Source organism: Purpureocillium takamizusanense, chromosome 1, assembly GCF_022605165.1.
Source record: "Purpureocillium takamizusanense chromosome 1, complete sequence".
In the NCBI taxonomy this organism is placed as follows: domain Eukaryota; kingdom Fungi; phylum Ascomycota; class Sordariomycetes; order Hypocreales; family Ophiocordycipitaceae; genus Purpureocillium; species Purpureocillium takamizusanense.
The window spans coordinates 3,959,663-3,979,004 of NC_063068.1; the positions used below are offsets into that span (position 1 = coordinate 3,959,663).

The 19,342-nt window shown below is 59.8% G+C and overlaps 5 protein-coding genes across 6 annotated transcripts; 2 read left to right on the forward strand and 3 right to left on the reverse strand.

Annotated features, from left to right (window-relative positions):
* Positions 1-15: 15 nt before the first annotated feature.
* JDV02_001229 (uncharacterized protein) lies at positions 16-2,734 on the reverse strand. The gene is made up of 5 exons (XM_047982138.1): positions 2,230-2,734; positions 1,513-2,164; positions 1,134-1,451; positions 1,018-1,081; positions 16-965 (listed from the first exon to the last, which is right to left on the reverse strand). The coding sequence occupies exons 1-5, from the start codon at positions 2,528-2,530 to the stop codon at positions 126-128; spliced, it is 2,175 nt and encodes a 724-aa protein (XP_047838100.1). The 5' UTR covers positions 2,531-2,734; the 3' UTR covers positions 16-125.
* Positions 2,735-3,120: 386 nt separating this feature from the next.
* Positions 3,121-4,936, reverse strand: JDV02_001230 (uncharacterized protein). Of its 2 annotated transcripts, XM_047982139.1 has the most exons (3): positions 4,587-4,936; positions 3,882-4,498; positions 3,121-3,772 (listed from the first exon to the last, which is right to left on the reverse strand). In XM_047982139.1, the coding sequence occupies exons 1-3, from the start codon at positions 4,683-4,685 to the stop codon at positions 3,388-3,390; spliced, it is 1,101 nt and encodes a 366-aa protein (XP_047838101.1). In that variant the 5' UTR covers positions 4,686-4,936; the 3' UTR covers positions 3,121-3,387. The 2 variants fall into 2 exon arrangements, with proteins under 2 accessions (XP_047838101.1, XP_047838102.1); XM_047982140.1 differs by having other exon boundaries at positions 3,882-4,936.
* A 1,286-nt stretch (positions 4,937-6,222) lies between these two features.
* Positions 6,223-6,993, reverse strand: HAP2 (Transcriptional activator; the record flags this gene model as incomplete). The annotated part of the gene is made up of 1 exon (XM_047982141.1): positions 6,223-6,993. The coding sequence occupies one exon, from the start codon at positions 6,991-6,993 to the stop codon at positions 6,223-6,225; it is 771 nt and encodes a 256-aa protein (XP_047838103.1).
* A 5,604-nt stretch (positions 6,994-12,597) lies between these two features.
* JDV02_001232 (uncharacterized protein) lies at positions 12,598-12,963 on the forward strand (the record flags this gene model as incomplete). Its single annotated transcript, XM_047982142.1, has 1 exon — positions 12,598-12,963. One exon carries the CDS (start codon positions 12,598-12,600, stop codon positions 12,961-12,963), a length of 366 nt encoding a protein of 121 aa, XP_047838104.1.
* A 5,499-nt stretch (positions 12,964-18,462) lies between these two features.
* Positions 18,463-19,149, forward strand: JDV02_001233 (uncharacterized protein; the record flags this gene model as incomplete). The annotated part of the gene is made up of 1 exon (XM_047982143.1): positions 18,463-19,149. The coding sequence occupies one exon, from the start codon at positions 18,463-18,465 to the stop codon at positions 19,147-19,149; it is 687 nt and encodes a 228-aa protein (XP_047838105.1).
* Positions 19,150-19,342: the final 193 nt, after the last annotated feature.

The following is a 19,342-nucleotide window of genomic DNA, read 5'->3' on the forward strand; positions in this document are numbered from 1 at the left end:
GAGAGCGAACAGGTAGGAGCAAACATGAGGCAAATCGGCCACTTATATCCTACTTCATATCGTATGCCAACTCTTACACACATGTGACAAACACACCAGACAACGCCATGCTCAAGATCATCAAGTCATGTCTGTCCCCGAAACGACGATTCTGTTGTGAACCCGTCCCCCTCCTTGAGCGTGCTGCTCTCACCCATCTCATCAGGTGACTCGTCATCCAGAACCGCCTCTTCCTCTGGGACTAGTCTGGAGAGCATAAGCTCCATGCGTCGCATCGACTTTTCCATGGACGCCACCCTGCCCGCCATCCCTTCGTAGTCCTCGCTGCCCTCAGCAAAGGAACCTCGCAGCTTCGTTGCCAGCCCCGGAAACATCGAGTCCCTACGCGATGGCTTCCGGGGAACCTGGGTCTGCGCCGACGTCTCACTGGTGAACTGTCGCCGGATGAGGTGGTGCGTGAGGTCGTCGTCCACTGCAATATCGTTGTGCACATCATCGGGCGGGGGCACCTGGAACACGGCGCGAAGGTACCGATGAGCTGACAGCTGCCACTTGCGCCAGAACCATTTTCGCGCACGAGGATAGGCGCTCTCGCTCTTGGAGCCTGCTCCCCAGAAGAAGCGCCGTTCCGCCATGGCGATTACGAGCAGCAAGGGGAGGTTCACGAGCCGCACGGTGGCGACGTGGATCTTATGGAACCAGCGCGGGCTGACCACAAACTTGAGCGGTAGCAGAAAGAAAACAGCGAGCAGATTGAACGGCGGCTGGTAGGCAAAGACGGCATCGGCCTTGACACCTTCCAGAGTCAACACAGCTCGGCGGAACTGAATCTCAGCCGTTGCATTGCTGGAGATGTTGCTGAAGGTGTTGGATAGCATCGAGACAAGAATGGTGAGGAAGAGCGTGTTGCCGAGAAAGGCGAATGCTACCATGAGGCTCGGTCCCAGAAGCCAATGGAACTCTGTCTGCGGTGCGTGTCAGTGGGGGAGGCCTTGAGTAAGGCTGAGATAGGCTTACCGAGCGCTGGATTCCTGTGCCGTCCAGACCAAACCAGATGTAAATCATCCACTTGGATATCGTCCTGAACGTGTCAGCGAGCGGTGGCGACCCTGGCAACAAAGTGTCCAACTTACACGAGAGGGTGCGCCCCTTCACCCAGCCACAGCAAGGACAGCAGGAACCCAAAGAAGCACCACGCAGAAAGCGCTGTCAGAAGCATGAAGTCCGCCATCATCGACCTCAGCGCAAGGAACACCAGGTTGTCGGAAAGGAGGCTGAACGCCAGGCGCGGCACCAACACAGGCGCAGCCAAAGCCAGGACGTCAAAGGCCTGCTCCGCGGGCTCGATTTCGCCAACACGAAGTCCGTGCATGCGCAGTAATAAGTAAACGAGGTAGATGAGAATAAAGGCCACGTCGAGAAACGACCACAAGTTTTGCGTGTACACGCCCCTGGGGATCTGTTAGTGGTGAAGGGAGTCACCGACGTGATGAGACCCAGGGTCTCTCTTACCATCCGTGTGCGAGGATTGTGGCAAATTGGTCGAGGCCCCATCCGAAAGAGTATATGGCAAAAGCCGCTTCCAAAACGGTGAAACGGTTCTTAATCCTGGCGAGCATGATCCCGATGTACAGGGCGAGCAGGATGGCGAACTGAATCGCCTCAAGAATGCTCCGCGTACGGGGTACGATGAGTCGATATTGGTTCAACAGAGGCGACTCGCGGGGGTCGTAGATCGAAATCGGCTTCAACTTGTAGTGGTCAGGTATGATGTCCCAAAACGTCGACGGCGTGTAGATAATGCGGCCCTCATAGATGGCTGACACAACTCGTTGGCAGGTGGTCGAGCTTAGAAAGTGTTTGCTCTCCGTCAGGATGGCCACCTCGAGCGCGGGGAGCGTGCGCTGGTATGTCCATGACGTCTGCGCCTCAGCCTCCTCGCGGATGTGTGGGGGGGCGTTTTGAAAGGGCTCGAAGCCGGCAACGAGAATGTGCGCCAGCAGGAGGAGGCCGTCGGTGCCCTCATAATCCTCACCGAAGCGTCGAAGGATGCGCGTCGCGATGAGCTCGCAGAGTGTGGCACGGGTCCAGTTGACGTTTTGCCGGTTACTTGAGTGGGCTTCCTCGACCAGAAACTGGGCGCGGTTCACGAGCAGGCAATAGACTGGGCAAGACGGTCAGTCCGTTTACACACACACACAGCAGGTGCAAGAGCAGGGGACGGCGTACTGATGGAGATGTCTTCAAGCTCGTAGAACTGGTCCACCAGAGGCCTCACAACGGTGACGTTGATCCTCACATCCCTCAGCTGCTCGAGGCTCAGGTAGTCCTCGACTACGCTCGTGATGTCGCGGCGTATGCGGTGGATGTTGGTGTACACGGGCAAGTGGCTGTGCGGGTTGGTCATGCAGCTGTAGACTTGATCACCGTCGTCGCCATGGTCCGTGTATAAGCGGCTCAGCAACGGCCGCCGTTCCTCGGCGGGCGGCGGCGGCAGAGTGATGCGGCGCCGCCTGGTGTCTGCCGCCATGCGGACGCGTCGCGTCGGTCAGGGATTGTGGAGAGCAGGTCCCAAGAGCCGATGGAGACGAGATGTAGGTAAGGTAACCGAGGCCGTGGGGGACGCAGAGTTCCTTCTTGATGCAGATAGGTAAGGTATGCAGATGCTGCAGGCCGGGGAGGAGTTGAGATTGGCCAGTGACGGGGATGAAACGAAAGCTGAGTTCCATTGATGTCGGTGGTGAGTGCGACAGAGGGACCAACACAAAGGAAAGCACAGTGGCAGGTTGGCGTCATTGCAGCAGGGGTTTCAGATTCGGCAGTCGAGCCGATGAATTACCAGGTATTGGCGCCCACGCGCAGCGGCCAAACGCCCATGAAGCCTGCTGGTGTGAGCGGGGACACCTCACTCAGCGCATGCCACGGTGCTGGAACTTTAAGCTCAGTGGGGGCGCTCCACTGGGCGCTGGCCCGTTCCATCTGACGCTTCAAGTCCCAACAGGCCGCCACCATCCGTTGAAAGTTCGTGGCTCTCCATTCAAACTCTGCCTACTGATGTATTGAAGCATACGCCGATTCCGCAGATGTCGCCTTCACGCCGGAACATTGACGTATTGTTTAAGCTAGGTTCGGCCCTACAATGGCTCGCTTGATTTTCACAAAGGCTCCTCATGATTTCACCCAAAGGTTCTACGAAAGGAAGTAGATACAGAAACCAGCCCCCCCAAAAAAGACCGGCTGTCACCTGAGAGAGCTCAAAGCACCGTCTCCTTCACGGTCCAGCGCTGCATACTGGCCGCCAGAGCCGCTTCCTCTCCTCCGGGGACGGCCGGCCGGCCGCCATGGAGTCCCCCGAAACACAGCCGTCCTCCCCCCCTTCTTCGCATTCTACAGCCGCGGCCCGTCATCACCTTTGGCCTCCTGCGCCAGCTGCCACGCAAAGTCAGCCAACGGCCGCCACGTCTTGGTGTACTCCTGGGCCTTGGCGCTGCTCGCCTGCCGCCGGGCGTACCGCGCGGCGATGCCCTGGCACACGCCCGACAGCTTGAACACGTTGAAGGCCATGCCCCAGTTCAGCTCGCTCGTGGGGTCGTAGCCCGAGACGGCAGAGTACCACCCGAGGAGCTGGTCCAGCGTCGGGAGGCCCGGCGTGCGGCCGGGCAGGAAGCCGGCTGCCGACTTCGGCGCCGCGCCCTCGTGCCGCCCCGTGTAGTACTGCATCAGGAGGTTGCACACGTCGGAGAGAGGATGCCCAACCGTGGACATTTCCCAGCTGGGGTCGTCGACGTCAGCGTTCTGGTAGCTAGAGCAAGAGAGTCTTTCTCATTCGCGGTAATGAAAGCATGAATAGGGGTGAAAACACATTGCGGCAGCAGACGTACTCGAGGATGCCAATGACGCGCGGTTCCGTCTTGTGAAACACAAGATTGTCAATCTTGTAGTCGCCGTGCACCAGCGTGGCCCGGTCCTTGGGCTGCAGCTTCTCGTTCATGAAGAAGCCCACCAGTTCCTCAAAGTGCGGCATCCGGCCAACCTGCTCGTCCGTGTCCACGTCGCGCACCGCTTCCTGGTGGACCGAGATGGTGCTCCAGGTCTGGGTCTGGCGGCTGTAGAAGCCCGCGGGCTTGCCGAACCTCTCGAGCCCGACGGCGCGGTAGTCGACGGCGTGGAAGCGCGCCAGCGTCTCCACGGCCGCGCGCCACATTTGCGTGCGCTCCGCCGGCGTCACGTCCGGGAGGGTAAAGTCTTCGATGATCCTGCCGTCGAGGAACTCCATGATGTAAAACGGCGTTCCGATGATGGTCTCGTCCTCGCACAGGCAGTACGTCTTGGGGACCGCCACGTCCGTCTTCTCGAGCGCGTGCATGATGCGGTACTCGCGCTCGACCTTGTGTGCCGTCTTGGAGAGCAGCTTCCCCGGCGGCTTCTTGCGCATGACAAACTTTTGCCCGTCGGCGCCCGTGACCTGGTACGTCGGGTTTGACTGCCCGAATCCGAACTGTTTTGCGCGTAGCACTCACTGGTGGTGAGCGGAACTGGCCCCCCCGTCGCCCTTTTGGACTCTGCTCGGAGGAGACCTCACTCACCTGTTTCAGCTCAATTGGCGTCTTGATCTGTGGGACATTTTCGGCGACAAACTTGCTGAACGCCGCCTCGTCGATGGGCTGCCGAACGACGCCTGCCATGATGCCGGTGGATGGCGGCAGCTCTGTCTGCTGATGCCGAGGACGTTCGATGCTCGCCAGCCAACGCTGGTTGTGCCTTGCACCAGTCCGTGGCGTCGAGCGTGGCGGCCGATTGAACGCGGCGTTGAGTGCGTCCTGCGGCGGCAGGAATGGCTGGATCAGACAGTCGAGATTCGCAGCAGCTAAAGGTTTGGCGCAGAACCAGATCGGACGTCCAGAAGCTGTTTAAGGTGACGTATCACGAAATTGAGGAGGTTCCCTGTGGTTGTGCAGTACTAGTAGTTCCATAGTACCAATGTGGTTCAAGGAGCCCCCGGCAGCAAGCCGAGGTCCAGCGAGGTGGCACCTCGGGACCCGCTAGGGGCCCTGGCTGGCGCCGGCCCTGCCCCCGCTACCCCCCAGCCCAGGGCGGGGGAACCGTGGGCTAGATCTAGCCCGTCCGAGCTCATTTAGATGGATGCGGCCCCGGGCGGGCTTGAAGGACTCTGGGCCAACCAACCATGCTGGCCTGTCGCTTCAAACAAGGCAATGTCGGCCCGTGTGCTCCGTCGCCAGCGCGAGCCATTCAAGCCGGACCGAGGCGGCGACTGAAGCCCGAGCGAGACCTAGCTAGCCGAACTCTCGATAGGCACGGATCACTTGGAGTCGGGACTGGGCCGTGAAAGTGTGAGATATCATTCAAGACATACGAGGTAAATAGACTCGGGAGCAAAAATGCAGGCAGAAGACACTCTCCCGTATGATATCCGGCGACGGACTACTAGCCTTTCCCTGATCTATATCCATTCCGCAAAAGTTGAGCAACTCATCCAGGTGTCCCAGCACTGTCTTCTCTTGGCTGACACGCATGTAGTCAGTTGCGTGAATTTGTTTTCCCTCTCGGGTGGGTTTTCTGTAGCCGTTTATCAAGAGTTTTTTTTTGGGTTCGGGTTGCTGGTTGGTTTTCTTCTGCCTGGTAAACAAATCCTGCCCCGGTCTTCGCAAGCGACACCACCCCAGCGACCTGCCGCTGGGGAATGCTCAGCACAAAAATCATCGATTCGGGCTCAAATCGGCAAAGCCCACACAATGTGGCAAGAATGCGAAAGCGAAAGTAAATTGGAGCGATAAAAGGGAAGAGGGTATCCATCGTGTCGAATCATCCATGCATTCTGTCCGTCCAGTTGTCCTGTAGCCCCACGCGTCGAGCGACGCGAGGTTTTGCTGTTGCCAGTCCGAGTGTGTATTAGAAACAAAAAAACAGCTTTGGGGGGGGCGAAGAGGCTCCCGGCGTCGTGGGCCTCGCGGCTCGTCATGATGTGCGGGCGCGCGAAGAGCTCCCCCGGAAGCGAAAATCGAAACAGACCCTATACCGTGGACACCTCCCCAAACCCCCGACACCTCGCCCGACACGATATTGGAACCAAAAGTAGACACAAGCAGAGGGGCTAACTAGTTCGTCCCTCCCCCTCTCCCCCCTGCCGTCATAAGTCATTGTGAGCCCGAAGCCCTGGCGACCACGGTAGGTACGAGGAAGCCGGGGGCGAGGCGTGGTCCCTCAACCGTCGTCTTCGCCGGCGTCGTCGGGACTATTGGCGCTTGTCTTCGACTTCTTATTAGGCGACCCAGACCCGGCTACAGACTTGCGCTTCGTACCTGCAGAGTCCGTGGATTTGGCAGCAGCCGCATCTCCGCCCTCCGACTTGGCAGCATCGTCGCCGCCCTTGGCGTCCCGCTCCATCGCTGCCACTTCCTCAGCCGTCAGGAAGCGACCGCCAGGCCCGCGTGGCCGGCGCATAGCGTGGTTATGGCGGGACTCGTGCAGGTACGGTTTACGCCCCTTGGATGTCAGCCGCAGCTGCTCTTCCAGGCGTTGTCGGGCGACGCGCCGCTTAAGGATGCGATGGAATTGCTTCGCGTTGACGTAGAGAGGCGACTCTTCTGCGCCGCCGGAGGGCATCTCGGGGGATTGTGGGTGCGGCATGCCTGCGCCAGGGGGCATCTGCGGCGGTGCCACGCCGGGGCGTGGAGCGCCGTGGCCCATCATGCCAGGGCCTGTCGGTACACCGGGACTTGTGACTTGGCTCATTCGCCGCCCCGGTATTTGCGACATGCTGTTCATCCGAGGGGACTGGCGGCTGTCCTTCTTAGAACCGTCACCGGCCATCCTCGGTGAAGTCTGGGGCATGTTTGGGTCCGAGTGCATGTAAGGGTAGTTGGAGCCAGAGGCGGCGGCGGTCGCAGCCATTGCCGCGGCCTGGATGCCGGGCATGCCATAAGGAACCTGCTGCATGCCCTGCTGGGGCACACCATACTGAGGTTGATACATGGCGCGTTCTGGTCGGGGACCGGAGTGAATTGTCGCGAAGGCGTTCGTCCCGTGTCTTCGTGTCGAAGTGGAGCTCTAGGGTCAGAATCGATTGTGCGGCGTGTCAATCGCCGTTGTGGTTGGTGAGAGGCGCAAGACTGGTGTTTGCGCCCACGTTTGCGTAACCCTGTGACAGTCTTGTCGCGGAACCACAAATATGGTGCCTCTGTAAACGTGACTACGTGACGGCACCGCGGATATCGCGAAAGCGTCGCGTGTCGATGTGGGGTCCTCGACGTTATTCGTTCACCGCGACCGCAAGCGTCCAGGTCCACGAATGAGGTCAATCGTGGGATAGTTGGAAGCAGCCAAGGAGACGCAGCGGGAGCGAATAACGAATAATAACCGTTTGGCCCAGGGGCTCTAGCGAATGCTGGGGTTTAAAACGCACAAAGGGCTTGCTTGGGTATTGTTGGGCACACGGGGTTGGGAGACCGTTCGGTCCCTGTCGCTCTTGGGCGAGGGGGTTGCGGCGGAGACTGCGAAAAAGAGCCGTTAGGGCACCCAATCTGTCGGAAGACCCGTGGATGAGCTGGCAGGTGGTGGTGGTGGGATGTGGCCTCCCAGGGTCGGCCAAGCTGGCTGCACGCTGATGTCGAGGCTGCGGGGTGCCGGCGAGATCGGTGGTCCGGCCTTGAAGACTGGAGAACCACGTGAGATCGGACCCGGGCGCGAATCGACTGTGCGACGACGGCGGGAAGAAGCGAGCGGGACAAAGCAATGCGCTCGTTCCCACGGGGAGCCTCTGGATGGAGAGCTTGGGAGTTTTCTATCCAACCAAAAGCGTTAGCTCAGCTGTATATAGGGCAATTGGGCGGCGCAGCGACACGACGGGAAGGCCAGGCCAGGGCTCTGCGGACGGGGCTGGCGGCGCCTGGAGCCACACCTGCGATGCGTTGGCAGGCCCATGCATGACGGAAACATGCACAAACCAGGCCCACCGTGCCATCAAATGGCGGCATCCGTGCTCCAGGCTCGGCAAGCTCGCGGTGCAGGAAGTCAAGGGAGGGAGGGGCATTGAGGAGAGAATGCACGGCCTCCATGCACGTTCTTTGTCCTCGCCCCTCCGCGTTATCTGGTCTGGGCGCCGCCGATGACATGACACGCAGGACGAGGCTATGTGCTGGAGCAACAACAGCTCGCTGGGACGGACCGCACAAGACTGAACGGGAGGCCCCGTCCACGACGGAGCTCGAGGCTGGCGGCGCCCCCAAGGGCGAGCAAAGAAATGGTGTCGGACAGGTGCATGAGGGAGGGTGTGAATCAGGCAGGTCGCTACCTCTGAATGCGCCAATGCGGCGACGTGGAGGGTGGAGGGGGAGCTCGAGAAGGCAAACGATGCAAAGTTCGCGGGGTGATAGATGAATCAGCACTTGCCGACGCGACAAAGGGCGAGTTGCGTCACAACGGCAGACCAGAGAGCAACGTCTCCGTATAAGTGCTGGTGACGGGCGGGTGCTGAGCAGGCCATCGGACAGACGCGGGTGCCGTGTGGGCGGGCGTCCTGCACGCAGGCTCTGGGGAAATCTCACAAGCGCCAACTAGGTGAAAGACGGAAGAGAACAGGGTGGGGAGGGGCAAGTTGCAGGCCTGCTCGCTCGGGGCACGGCACGTCTTGAACGAGACGACGACGACGTCGAGCACATGGTCGCCCGTAGCTCGCTCATGTGCAACGGCTGGAACAGAGAGGGGCAAGGGCGAGGCGGAGGAAGGGCTTGTGTCAAGTGTAGTATCGCCAAGTGGCTGAAGTCTTCAGCATACGTACCTTTGGCGTGCGGCCAAGCGGGTGCCGGAACGAGGGGCGGGAGCTCGGAGCTTATGCGGCGACAGGTTTGGGGGCGACGTCAGGGCGCGACGATGCGCTCGAGGGCCTCTGATTGAAGGCGCGAGCAGAAGCAGGACTGAATGCCGCAGGCGCGTGCTGTCACCTGACGGGAGGCACGGCCAATGAAGGAGGCGAGGGAGAGGCTGGCGACGATGATAGGCCTCGGTGACGAGAGACAGCGGCTTGAGATGGGCAGCGTCAAATGGCGACGCGCGAAATACGGGCGCTGATTTGCCGAGGGGGAGGGGCGGCCTTTTTGGGAGGCCAAGAGTCGCGAAGCAGAAAGGTAGCGGAGAGCTTAGCGGTAGCTCTGGAAAGCTACCTAACGTTTGCTGCTTGGAATTCCGGGTGGATATCCGTCGGTGCCGGGCGTCCGAGGGCGGGCGGGGGCAGTGATGAAAAGCCGTGCGACGAGGCAGGCGGGTGGTTGTTTTTTGCTGAGCTTCCGCGGGGTGCGAAAGACGAAGCAAAATGTGGCGCGGACAGGCTAGGCAGTAGCCAGGGCGGCGACAAAGGTGATGATGGATGGATGTGCGAAGATGCAGGCAGTCCAGCTGTTGCTGCTAGGGCGGCGGCGGCGGCGGCGACCCTGGTTGCTGGTTGCTGGTTGCTGGTGCTGGCTTTGCTGGGCGTCGGCGGTGCAAAGAGCCGGCGATGTTAGCCGGGTGCGGTGCGGTGCAGCAGCGCGGTGCGGCGCGTCGCGGTGCGTTGCGTTGCGTTGCGGTGCGGTGGTGCTGCGGGCTGGTGCCGATGCCGACGTGACGATGGCACGCTCCCTCGTTGTGTCTAGCCGATCCGCGAAGGCACAGACGGACGCGCGCGGGCGGCGTCGGCTGGCTGGCTGGCTGGGCTGACGGGCGGCTCAAGCTCCCTCTCTCTGGCCTGGCCGGGCTTCCTGTCGCCGGGCGCTCGGCTGCTTCTGACTGGCGCGTGCGCGACGAGGCGATGCGACGAGGGCCGGTGTGAAGCTGCTGCTGCTGCTGCTGCTGCTCCTGCTCCTGCTGGCTGGCTGGTGCTTTTTGCGGGCGAGCGGACCGAGCTCGATGGCGGGCGAGGCGCTGTGAATGGCTGGCTAGCAGCTTGCGCGCCGAGCTTGTCTTTCAGTGTTTTTTGGGCGAATCTGGAGGCGCGCACGCACGCACGCGATGGAGGCCCTACTTTTCCTGCCTGCTTGATTCCTTTTGATCAAGTCTCAGCGTTTTGAGTGGAGGAACGGACGAGCTGGATTGATTGGCCGTTGGGAGGAGAAGGGAGAAACTCGAATCGATCCGGCCGCAGCGAGGGACGAGGGAAATGCGAGGATGTGATTTGATTTGAGGGGCGGGGACGCTGAGTCTTTTAACAGCTGTGACTGGCTGATTCAGCCCCTCCGGTGGGGCCGTCGCGGTGGCTGGCGACGCGCCTCGATGATGATTTGCTAGGAGATGACGTGATGCACGGACCATGCGTCGTCTCTCGACCAGGCCAGGAAGGAGCTACGGCCGTTTGTTGAGGGCGGGTACTTGGCCTCGGGCGCAGAGGCTGGCGCAACGGCCAGGTACCCTCGAGGGTACCTGCACCGCACACCGGGGACACACCCGACCACACCAGAGCTGCCCGCGTGCATGCGGCCAGCACTGAGCTCTGCCCGGCCTGCCCTTCCCTGCCCTGCCATGCCCGGCCCTGCTGCTGTTGCGGCGGTTCGGGGCGGGGGGCAGCTGTGAGTCCTCCATGTCGCCCTCCCACCGAGTGGGTTCACTTGGGCATGGATGTTGCCGGAGGTCGGTCGACATGGCTGGGATGCCTGCCTGCCTGCCTGCCTGCTACCCCCATCCAAGTTTCCATGCATCCTGGCCTGGCTTCGCGCTGTGCTGCTGCACGCGCCGCCCTGCCCTGTCTCGCCCGCCGGCCGTCGCGCAGCCGCCGCGCCGCGCCGCGCCGCCCTGCCCTGCCCTGCCCTGGCCGTGCCCTGCCTGGTCCTGTCGAAGGTACTTGCAACTGTTTCTCCTCGTCACCTGTCACGGAGTAACCCCCTTCTTCACCATCCTTCCATCACCACCAAGCCATTCTCTCATCGTTGTCACACCAGCTCGTGGTCATGCGCAGATATATTAATATCGGCTCGTCGGAGCGCCTCACAGCGCGGCGCCCGTCGGCCATGATGAGGTGAGGAGACCTGCCGCCCGTCCGTCTGATGGGAACCTGGACGTGCTCGTATTTTCGTTACCCCCTCCCCATCCCCAACTCCATTCCCCTCCCCAGGGGCCCCTCGCAAAATCCCTCTCCCGATCCTCTCAGCCCCCAATATTATGTCTCTTCAGCGTCCACCGCGCTTGTCCGCCCCACGTCGCGAGTTCCGAGCGTGGCGTGACGGCACGCGCGCTGCGCCGGCTCCCTTTGGTGCACTCACGCCGCCGCAGACAAGTCGCGGACGGAGTCTTTGGTCCATTTTCCTTGCTCAGTTCCTCCCACTCTGCTCCCACACACCTCCTCAAGCGATCGCCCGCGCCTCAAGGTGGTGGTGGCGTGTGATTGTGTGCTGGCAGGCGGGTTGGCACCACCAACGCGCAGAGAGTGCAGCGCCCAACATGGAAGCCCGACTTACACACATGGGGTGTCCCCCAACAGCAGCGCTGGCTCTCATGCCCAAAAGCTGTTGCGACTTTCGCCCATTTTGCAAGTGAAGATGGAGCCCTTTCTCGCCGAGGCTTTGACCTCTTCATCATGCTCTCATGCTCTTCCGCATCGTTTGTAAACCGCTATATTTAGCCGTGCTCGCGGTTCTCCCCCCCCCCTCTCTCTACCCTCCCATCCGGAGATGCTTAGTGCCGTCGTATGACGAAGAATCAAGAGTGCGCCGCGAGATGCGAGACAGCCCAGCTTTGGGCCGAAGAGAGCCCCCGGCCTTGCCTTGCGCTGCTTCGAACTGCGAGATGTCCACACGTCGGGCGGGGACTCCGCGAGCGGAGCAACTCTGGGCTCCTCCAAGCCAAGCAGGAGGCGGCGACAGTGTCAGGGTTCAGACGTGTGCCAGGAATTGAACGACAGGCCTCCCCTTCCGCGTTCCGACACCGACACATCAAAGGCGCAGCGCAGCAGAGTCCGCCCGATGCGGCGCTTACGAAAACACTCAATCCAGCAAGGTGCAGGTCGGTCAGCACGTGATATAGCCAGGCTTGCTTAGGTGCCCCCAGTAGCGGCGTTCGCCCTGGTGGAACTCCATCTCTCTAGCCTGCCATGCATGCTGGGCAACGGCGACATCTGCACCAGGGCCTCCACTGCCCCTCGGAGACCTTGTACCCAAAAGTCGGTGTACGATGCTCTTGGGCAGACCGGCGGGCGATGCTCTTGAGCCATCGCCACGCCGGGTCCGAAGCAGCGTCAGGCTGACACGGCTACGGCTGTCTGCCTCTCTGACGCTGTTCCAGCCTGCCGACGACTACCATGTCTCAGCAGTAATAAGGGTCCAAAGAGTCCAAGATGTAGGAGTTTCGTAGGGACCATGCCACCGCTTGGCGGAGTCTTCCGTTTCCGCTTCGCGGATGACCTTGCTGCCCTCTATCCTCCCATCCAAGTCCAGCTGCATCTGTGCCAAGTACGAGGCAACGTTGGATGAACAGCTGGAGTCTCTGCGACTGACTCCGGTGCCGCGCAGGCGGTGGCGAGAGCAGCAGCAGCAGCAGCAGCAGCTCCTGCGCGACGGGGTCGGTGTGGTCGCAGGGGCCTGGTCGGGCAACCAAGGCGAATGAATCGAGCCAGCCATGTCTGCCCAACGCCACTCAATTGCCAGACCTTTGTCCTTTGCTGGGCGCACGATTGGACATGAGGACATTTGCCGAGTTCCGGACGATGTTGCGCGGATTACTGTACCCTCCCGGCAGAAGATGACGTTCCTTCAAGATATCAACGGGTATAATACTGCATCAACTCTTGACTGGTTTGCACTGCCATATCTCTGGGGTAATATGTTGCTTGGCCTACGCAAAAGACTCACGAATCCTCTCTCCCTCTGGTCGGAACCTACTTCCATCCGGACATCACGTTGGAAGCCCGAGGCTTTCGAGAACCAGAGACTGTCGGCCAAGATTGTCATGCCTAAGCACATCCAAGCCAGCCACCAGCAGTAGCTTTGTTCCAGGTGCATCCGGAACCCGGCCTCGAACCACGACTCGAACAAGGCAGCAGTCCGTGCACCACAACAGGAAACGCTGCCTTCACCACGTACTACTCTGTACGAAGTACTCAGGCCGACTGTGTCGAGTGCGGGACACCACAATGCCGTGCCACAGCTCTTGGGAATGTCGTATCACCACCGTTGGGCCGGGAGCCAAGGGTTCTCCTCGGACGTAGCATGACGTCGGCCTATCTGTCATTCTTAATCATCTCCATCCGCGTCACTCGTTCGATTTGACTCAAGAGCATACAATAATACATACAGCCCATGGGATAAGACGGCGGCCATGCCCAATGGATGGCTGCTCGTCCGGCAGCGTATCCTCGTGGGCTGTTACATTACATCCCCCCCCCCTTTTCCCCCCCAAAAGTCGTCGTCGACTACCTGCAAGCGGCGAGTACGGCAATCACTCACAGAGCCTGGTTCCAGGAGCGAATCGAACACGCGAGATGGGGGTGGGAGATTTGGTGTTCCTGTCAGGCTGTGCGTAGGACTGACGGCCACTGCCACCGCTGCGGGCCGTCCTGCCCAGCGCCGCGTGTGACAGCGTCCGATCCGTCTCTGCGTGGTAGTTAAGTAGGCCCTGGGGTGTTACTGCTCGTTGGGCGGGTGTCATAGGTCCGTGACGCCCAAGGGTTGCCCACGTCCACACGAACGTGAGCGGCACACATCTGCAGCAATATCTTTCTGCGTCGTGCATTCGCTACTCATCCTTTTGTAAGATAACGCCGGCATCGCAGCCTACCAAAGCCGATCTCGCGTTCCCTATGCGATGTCATCATAATTACATGCTGGCTACGTCACCTGGCCTCATGTCCATACAGGGGCAGGGTAGTGTTGCACACTAAGTTACAAAGCAACTTGTCATCCCGCGGTGGTGATCTTTCGGGCGAGGTTCTCCTGTCAGTCGGTTCCATGATCTCTTCTCCCAATCGATCCAGAGACGGGAGTGTGGTAATCGACTATTCCAGCAGGGAAATCTGGTGTATTCACCAGACGTGAAAAGTGACGGCTGTGACGGCCAACACGCGTGTTGTTGCTCTGGGTGCAGGCTTGATGCTTGACACTTGCTTCGTTCCAGCCGGCGGCATGTCCCCTCGTCTTGACCCTAATCTCGGGCTAGCCCGTGAACAAGACGTGCGAGAGCACCGGCCCCCGGACACGGCCCGTGTGGTTGGCAAATACCAAGGCAGCATAAACGACGTCCGGCCTTTCTTAGCACGCTGGAAAGCATGAACTGCAGCGTCAAGCGAGGGGTCGTTTCGAGAGCAATCGCAGTCCTCCTCCGCGGCGGCACTTCGTGCTGGGCCCTCCGTCCGCGAACGATGTGGTCACGATACGGCCCTCCTGATTTCAGCAGAGCGGCAAGGCATAGCTGAATCTTTTATCCTGACGAGGATGATCTACCACTCTTCTCTGTTGCTGATTATGCCGCTTGCCTGAGACTGCCTTACAACATGCTTTCCGCGTAACAGGGCACGCTTGGACTCGATAGAAGGGCTATGGGACCACCAGACCGTATAACTTGGCCAGCCTAGCTTGTACATCCCCACGACTACCTTTGCCCTCGTTTCAGGGTAGGTCACATCAGCAGGGTCATCTCGTCCCTGCCCCTTTTCGCCACGATAGCTACCAAGCATCTTCGAATAACAACGCAAGACAGAGAATGCACCCTTACATATGAAAGCAAGCCTGTCTCTGAGGCAGCCCGCTTGCGAAGCACTGTTATCTTGTCAGTCGTGGCAGCTCTTATGTTTGCAGCGCCTTATATCCCAATGCCACTGCGGAGTGGAACAGTCCAGGTCAGGTCGTCCTCTTTCGAAACGGGGGGGCGTCGGCCCTAACAGACAAAAGAAAATACGTTACGCCCAAGGGTTTTGGAGCCCGACGCATGTCGCAGCTCGCTGCACCATGGCGAGGAGTATCGTGAGTGTTGGCCTCAGTACTCGGCCAGCTCCATGGCCAGGCAGATCCGGGCCATTCAACGGGCTCGACACCAAGACCTTGACCGCATGTACAGCATATCCGGGCACAGAAACGTGCCTCGGACCAATTCTCTTCCCGTGGCTGACCATCGCAATGAGGGTGTAGGGAATGCACGCCGTCTCCATCGATTGCTCGTCATTTGCTACGTGCTCAGTCTAACAGACGCGGGCAGGGCACTCGCGCCCGCCCACTTCGTGGCCAAGAGTGACAGGTGAATCGTGTGAATTGGATGGCTCAAGTCAAGTTTCAGTGGCCGAACATCGAGGGTTGGCGTTGGGCAGTTTGAAAGACTGTTAAACCGCATGCCGCTAGACGCTTATGCGCTGGTGTACACACGAAAATTCCGCTTTTGCTCACGCAGCACCACCGATGATGCATGAGCAGCAGTGGTCTCGAGTCATACCCTTTTCGGTGGAAGTGATGAATGTGTCAAAATTGCCTGGTTGTGTCCAAGACTGCCATATCTCTGCGAAGCAGCGTCCGCGTCAAAGCCTCTAATCAGGTTTGGGGAACGCACTCAAACAGGGCGAACACGGAAGGTTAGAGATGGTAGAGTGACTTTGCAAAGCCATTTCGCGAGGATTGCAGCGACTCCGTTGGCCGCACCCTCTCGATACCCTTGCGGGGGGGTGCAGAGGCGGGCAAGCGTCCTCCCACAGGCCAATTGAGCATCGTGTTTGGTCGCCACGCATACTGAAGAATGCCAAAGTGAACTGGTATTGGATGATCAAGAGCCAACTGTCGTGTCCGTTGTTCTCGAAGTCGTTGTGGGCGGACTGGCCTCTCATGCGGTTGGTCAATGAGCGCGAGAAGGATCGCGTGTGTGTCGGCGGCGCTTAAACAAGGGGGGTCTGGGCTGGAACCCCGGCTCACCAACCAGTGGCCCTCAGGGAAGGCAGTGACAAACGACAAGCTTTGCATTCGGCTTGGACAGCTATATGTATGTGACTCCGTTGCCATATCAACTTGTCGTGGGCCAGATGTGGCCATATTTGCACCCAGAGATGAAGGGGCAAGAGGGGCCAAGCAAGGGCCGAGGTGCTGCTTGGCAATACGCGCTTGGAGGTCATCAACAATAAGAATCGACATCCAGTACTTGGGCTATACCAGGGTCGCCATGCGGTGAGCTGCAAAGTAAAAGGGGAACGGAGTCTGCTGCTTCACGTGCCGCGCGCAAACGAGTAGCGGGCCTCAACAATACGGCCCTTCCTCTGAGTTGGAGTAAACGCCAGCCACAGACCGAGAGGCAATCGTTGTGAGTAGTGGCGCCACGGTCTGGCTCAGGTCATTTCCTATGCCTCTAGTAGCTTTCCTTGCTCCTTTAGCAGCGGGTTGCTGGGCTTGCTGAGCCGCGCGCTTTGCTGAGGCAGGTTAAAACAAGAGGGCACGGGCGGATGGCCGCAGCAGCCCCAATGGGTGAGGGTCGTTAGAATTAACGCGAAGTGCCTAAAATAAAGAATGGACGTGGCAAGCGCAGAGAAGTGATTGGCGGGCAGTATCGATGATGAAGTTTCGCCTTGTGTTGTCGCAGAGTCCACGCCGCCGGGTGATGCGACGTGTTGACGGAGGCAGCTATACGTTATGAGAGGTGAGGTGGCCAAAGAGGCAGGCACTGACAAAGATAAAAAGATGAGCCATCGCACTTGCCTCGAGCCCTTCTGCTGCCTACCTATGAAGCAGACAAGAGATCATTCGTACAAAAGCAAAAGCAGCAGTTGCAATCGTCACCCAAACTGGGACCTGCTCCTTCCAACTTCCTGCACCTCAACCCTCCCCCGACCCCTCATCCCTCATCCCTCGACTGCCTCTGGAAGGCTTCCATTCCTCACCTGTCTGTCCTCGTATCAACATTTGGCAATTGTCACCGTGAGTTGGTTCGTGCCTCTGCATCGAATCGAGCTCGCCCCTTGTCGCCCACTCAACACCTGAACAATCTTCACACCCGCGTCCTGCAGGACAGGTCCCCCCACGTCTTTCCGCGCCGGGTGGGTGATATTCACCTGCACCACCGCTGCCACCGCCGCTCCTCAGCTCCTAGGAGACCGTCGTGTGCATCGCAGCCCCCAGGTACTTGTGTCCAGCGCCCAACAGAGACCGGATCTCGGCTAGCATTCGATTTCTGCGGGCCCCTTCCTCGGCCAAGCATCGCAACACGACCGGTCCAATTCGACCTGTTCCGCCGGCTGGCACCACCAGTAACAGCAGAAGCCGCTTGACAACGACGGAACTAGCTTTCTCTCCTTGAGCTACGTTTACTTCTCCGGCCCGACCAGCATTCCCAGTCCCGGCCGTCGGTCTCGGCGTCGAGTCTTGACACACGCGGCCATCGTCACGCACGACATCGTCGTGATCTTTGGGTCCATTTGCCAGAGTTGGCGCTGAGCTCAAGTCACAAACCAACCAATCAGCACGCCAATTCCGGGTGTTCTTGGTCCGTCAGCGCCATCGCCGAATCAGATCTGTCGCGTGCAACTCCAGGGAACCCGGCAGCGCTACGCTTCGCGGCCAGCCAGCGAGGCCAAGATCCCGACTGCCTTCCGTTGCTGGGCGCTAGGACCAGAGCAAAGCGGGAAGCCCCACGAGTCAAGGCACTCACTGATCCTCAGATCCTCCAGATCAGCCCTGGCGGACGCAAGCGCAGGGAAGAGCTGGCCGAGTGCAAGGCCGCCCACACGTCGACGAGTTGTGCGCGCGCAGAAGCCTCTGGGTCAACTCGAGATCTTGCTAACCGCTGGGCTGCAAGCCAGCGGAGTCGGTGCAGCGCCACCCCTCCCATTCAACTAGCCGCACACCCTAAGTTACCCGGCCTCCCACCCCTTTCCATCGTCAACCTTTTGGACCTCCGTCGTCACGCTCAACCCTGCGCCCTTCCACAAAGGACGACCACAGCGCTTGGTCAATCCCTCGAGACACGCGCGCGCTCCTGTCCTCCCACCCTTGCCCTGGAGCCCACGGCGTTCGCTCCACCAGCGCGCCCCCGTTGCACGTCAGATCCAGCGTGTCGGCGCATATCGAAAACGCAGGCTCTGTGTTTGCCGCCGGGCGCCCCCCATCTGCCTTCCAATCCTTCTCACTTTCAGCAGTCCTGTGCTTCACAAACACGGTCTGCTCGGTAACTGTCGACCGTCCGCTGCATTGTAGCGCCCACGCCTGCTTACCATTCGTTTCCCACCCCTCTTACCACCAGCACTCCTCTACCCTCCTCTCCCTGCCTTGCGTTCTCCGTCTATCTGCCTTTCTTCTTATAATACAGCCAGCCCCTCCTCGGTCCTTCCACATTTTAGGTCCTCTAGAGGGCTCTGTCTCTGGCACCTACACTCTTTGCCTACCCTCTGTGCTCCTCCTCCTCCTCCTCCTCCTCCACCTCTTCCTCCTTTCCCTTCGCTTCCCTTTCGCAGCTGCGTCACTGCAGGAACCTGGGGTTGGATCACCTTGTTTGCGGGGAAGCGTTGTCGCCATTGCCATCATGCCCGTCACCAAACCCAAGCTGGAGAAGCTCTCCACGCCGGTCACGGCTACTTTCCCGTCCGAGATCGCCTCGGCCTCGACCGCTACACCGTTGTCAGCGATCAATTTTCCTTGCAAGCCTGACCCGGACTTCATCAAGACGCCGATCAGCCCGCCTTCAGCTTATACCGACTTCCTCACCAAGGCAATGTCTCTCAACTCACCAATCGTGGCTTCCTCGGGCGAAACGACACCCGACTCTGCATCTGGAGCCGACCCTAGCGAGAAGTCGGAAGGCTCTTCCAAGGCCGGCGACTCCTCCCCCAGTTCAACCGCAAGCAGCACCAAGCCATCTCCTCCAACATCGGCACCCGTGGTCCCCCCAAGCCCATACACCTCATCAGGTCCCATGTCCGCTCCACCTGGTGCAGCGTCGTTCCCGAGCCTCAAATTACCGCCGAGCCCCGCCATCTCCAACTTCGACTCGCCACTCAGTGCGAGCACCGTCCGGTCACCTTTCAGTGCGCGCTCTGTGCATTCTGTATTTGACTGGGAAGCAGCCTTGAAGGCACGATTTTCAGACTCAAAGAAGCACAAATCTTCAAGGACCAGCGTGCGTCACATTCGCGAAGTGGTAACACGGACGGTCACTTATACGCCGAGAATGGAACCAGCGCCCAGGGGGAAACGGCGGAAAGTCGAGTGAAGCGACGCTTTGATAGCGCCGGCTGATGCGATACAGGATAATTTCAAGGACCGCCCGTCGCTACGAATCCTCGCCTCCCTTTCTTCGGCTCGCCTGCTGGCTCACTTACCTCGAGCATCGCTTCTGTGGTAAAACGAGTGCCGAAATTTCGATCTACATCTCTTTTGTCTATATCATCGATCACACACTCCTT

Bases quoted from the DNA above. Each gene is read 5' to 3' on its own strand.
- JDV02_001229 (XM_047982138.1), bottom strand. From the start codon at position 2,530: ATGGCGGCAGACACCAGGCGGCGCCGCATCACTCTGCCGCCGCCGCCC. The intron at 2,165-2,229 runs GTACGCCGTCCC...CGTCTTGCCCAG, and splicing joins GCTTGAAGACATCTCCATCA to TCTATTGCCTGCTCGTGAAC. The intron at 1,082-1,133 runs GTAAGTTGGACA...TGACACGTTCAG, and splicing joins GAAGGGGCGCACCCTCTCGT to GACGATATCCAAGTGGATGA.
- JDV02_001230 (XM_047982139.1), bottom strand. From the start codon at position 4,685: ATGGCAGGCGTCGTTCGGCAGCCCATCGACGAGGCGGCGTTCAGCAAG. The intron at 4,499-4,586 runs GTGAGTGAGGTC...CGCGCAAAACAG, and splicing joins CGCCAATTGAGCTGAAACAG to TTCGGATTCGGGCAGTCAAA. The intron at 3,773-3,881 runs GTACGTCTGCTG...CGACGACCCCAG, and splicing joins CGCGTCATTGGCATCCTCGA to CTGGGAAATGTCCACGGTTG.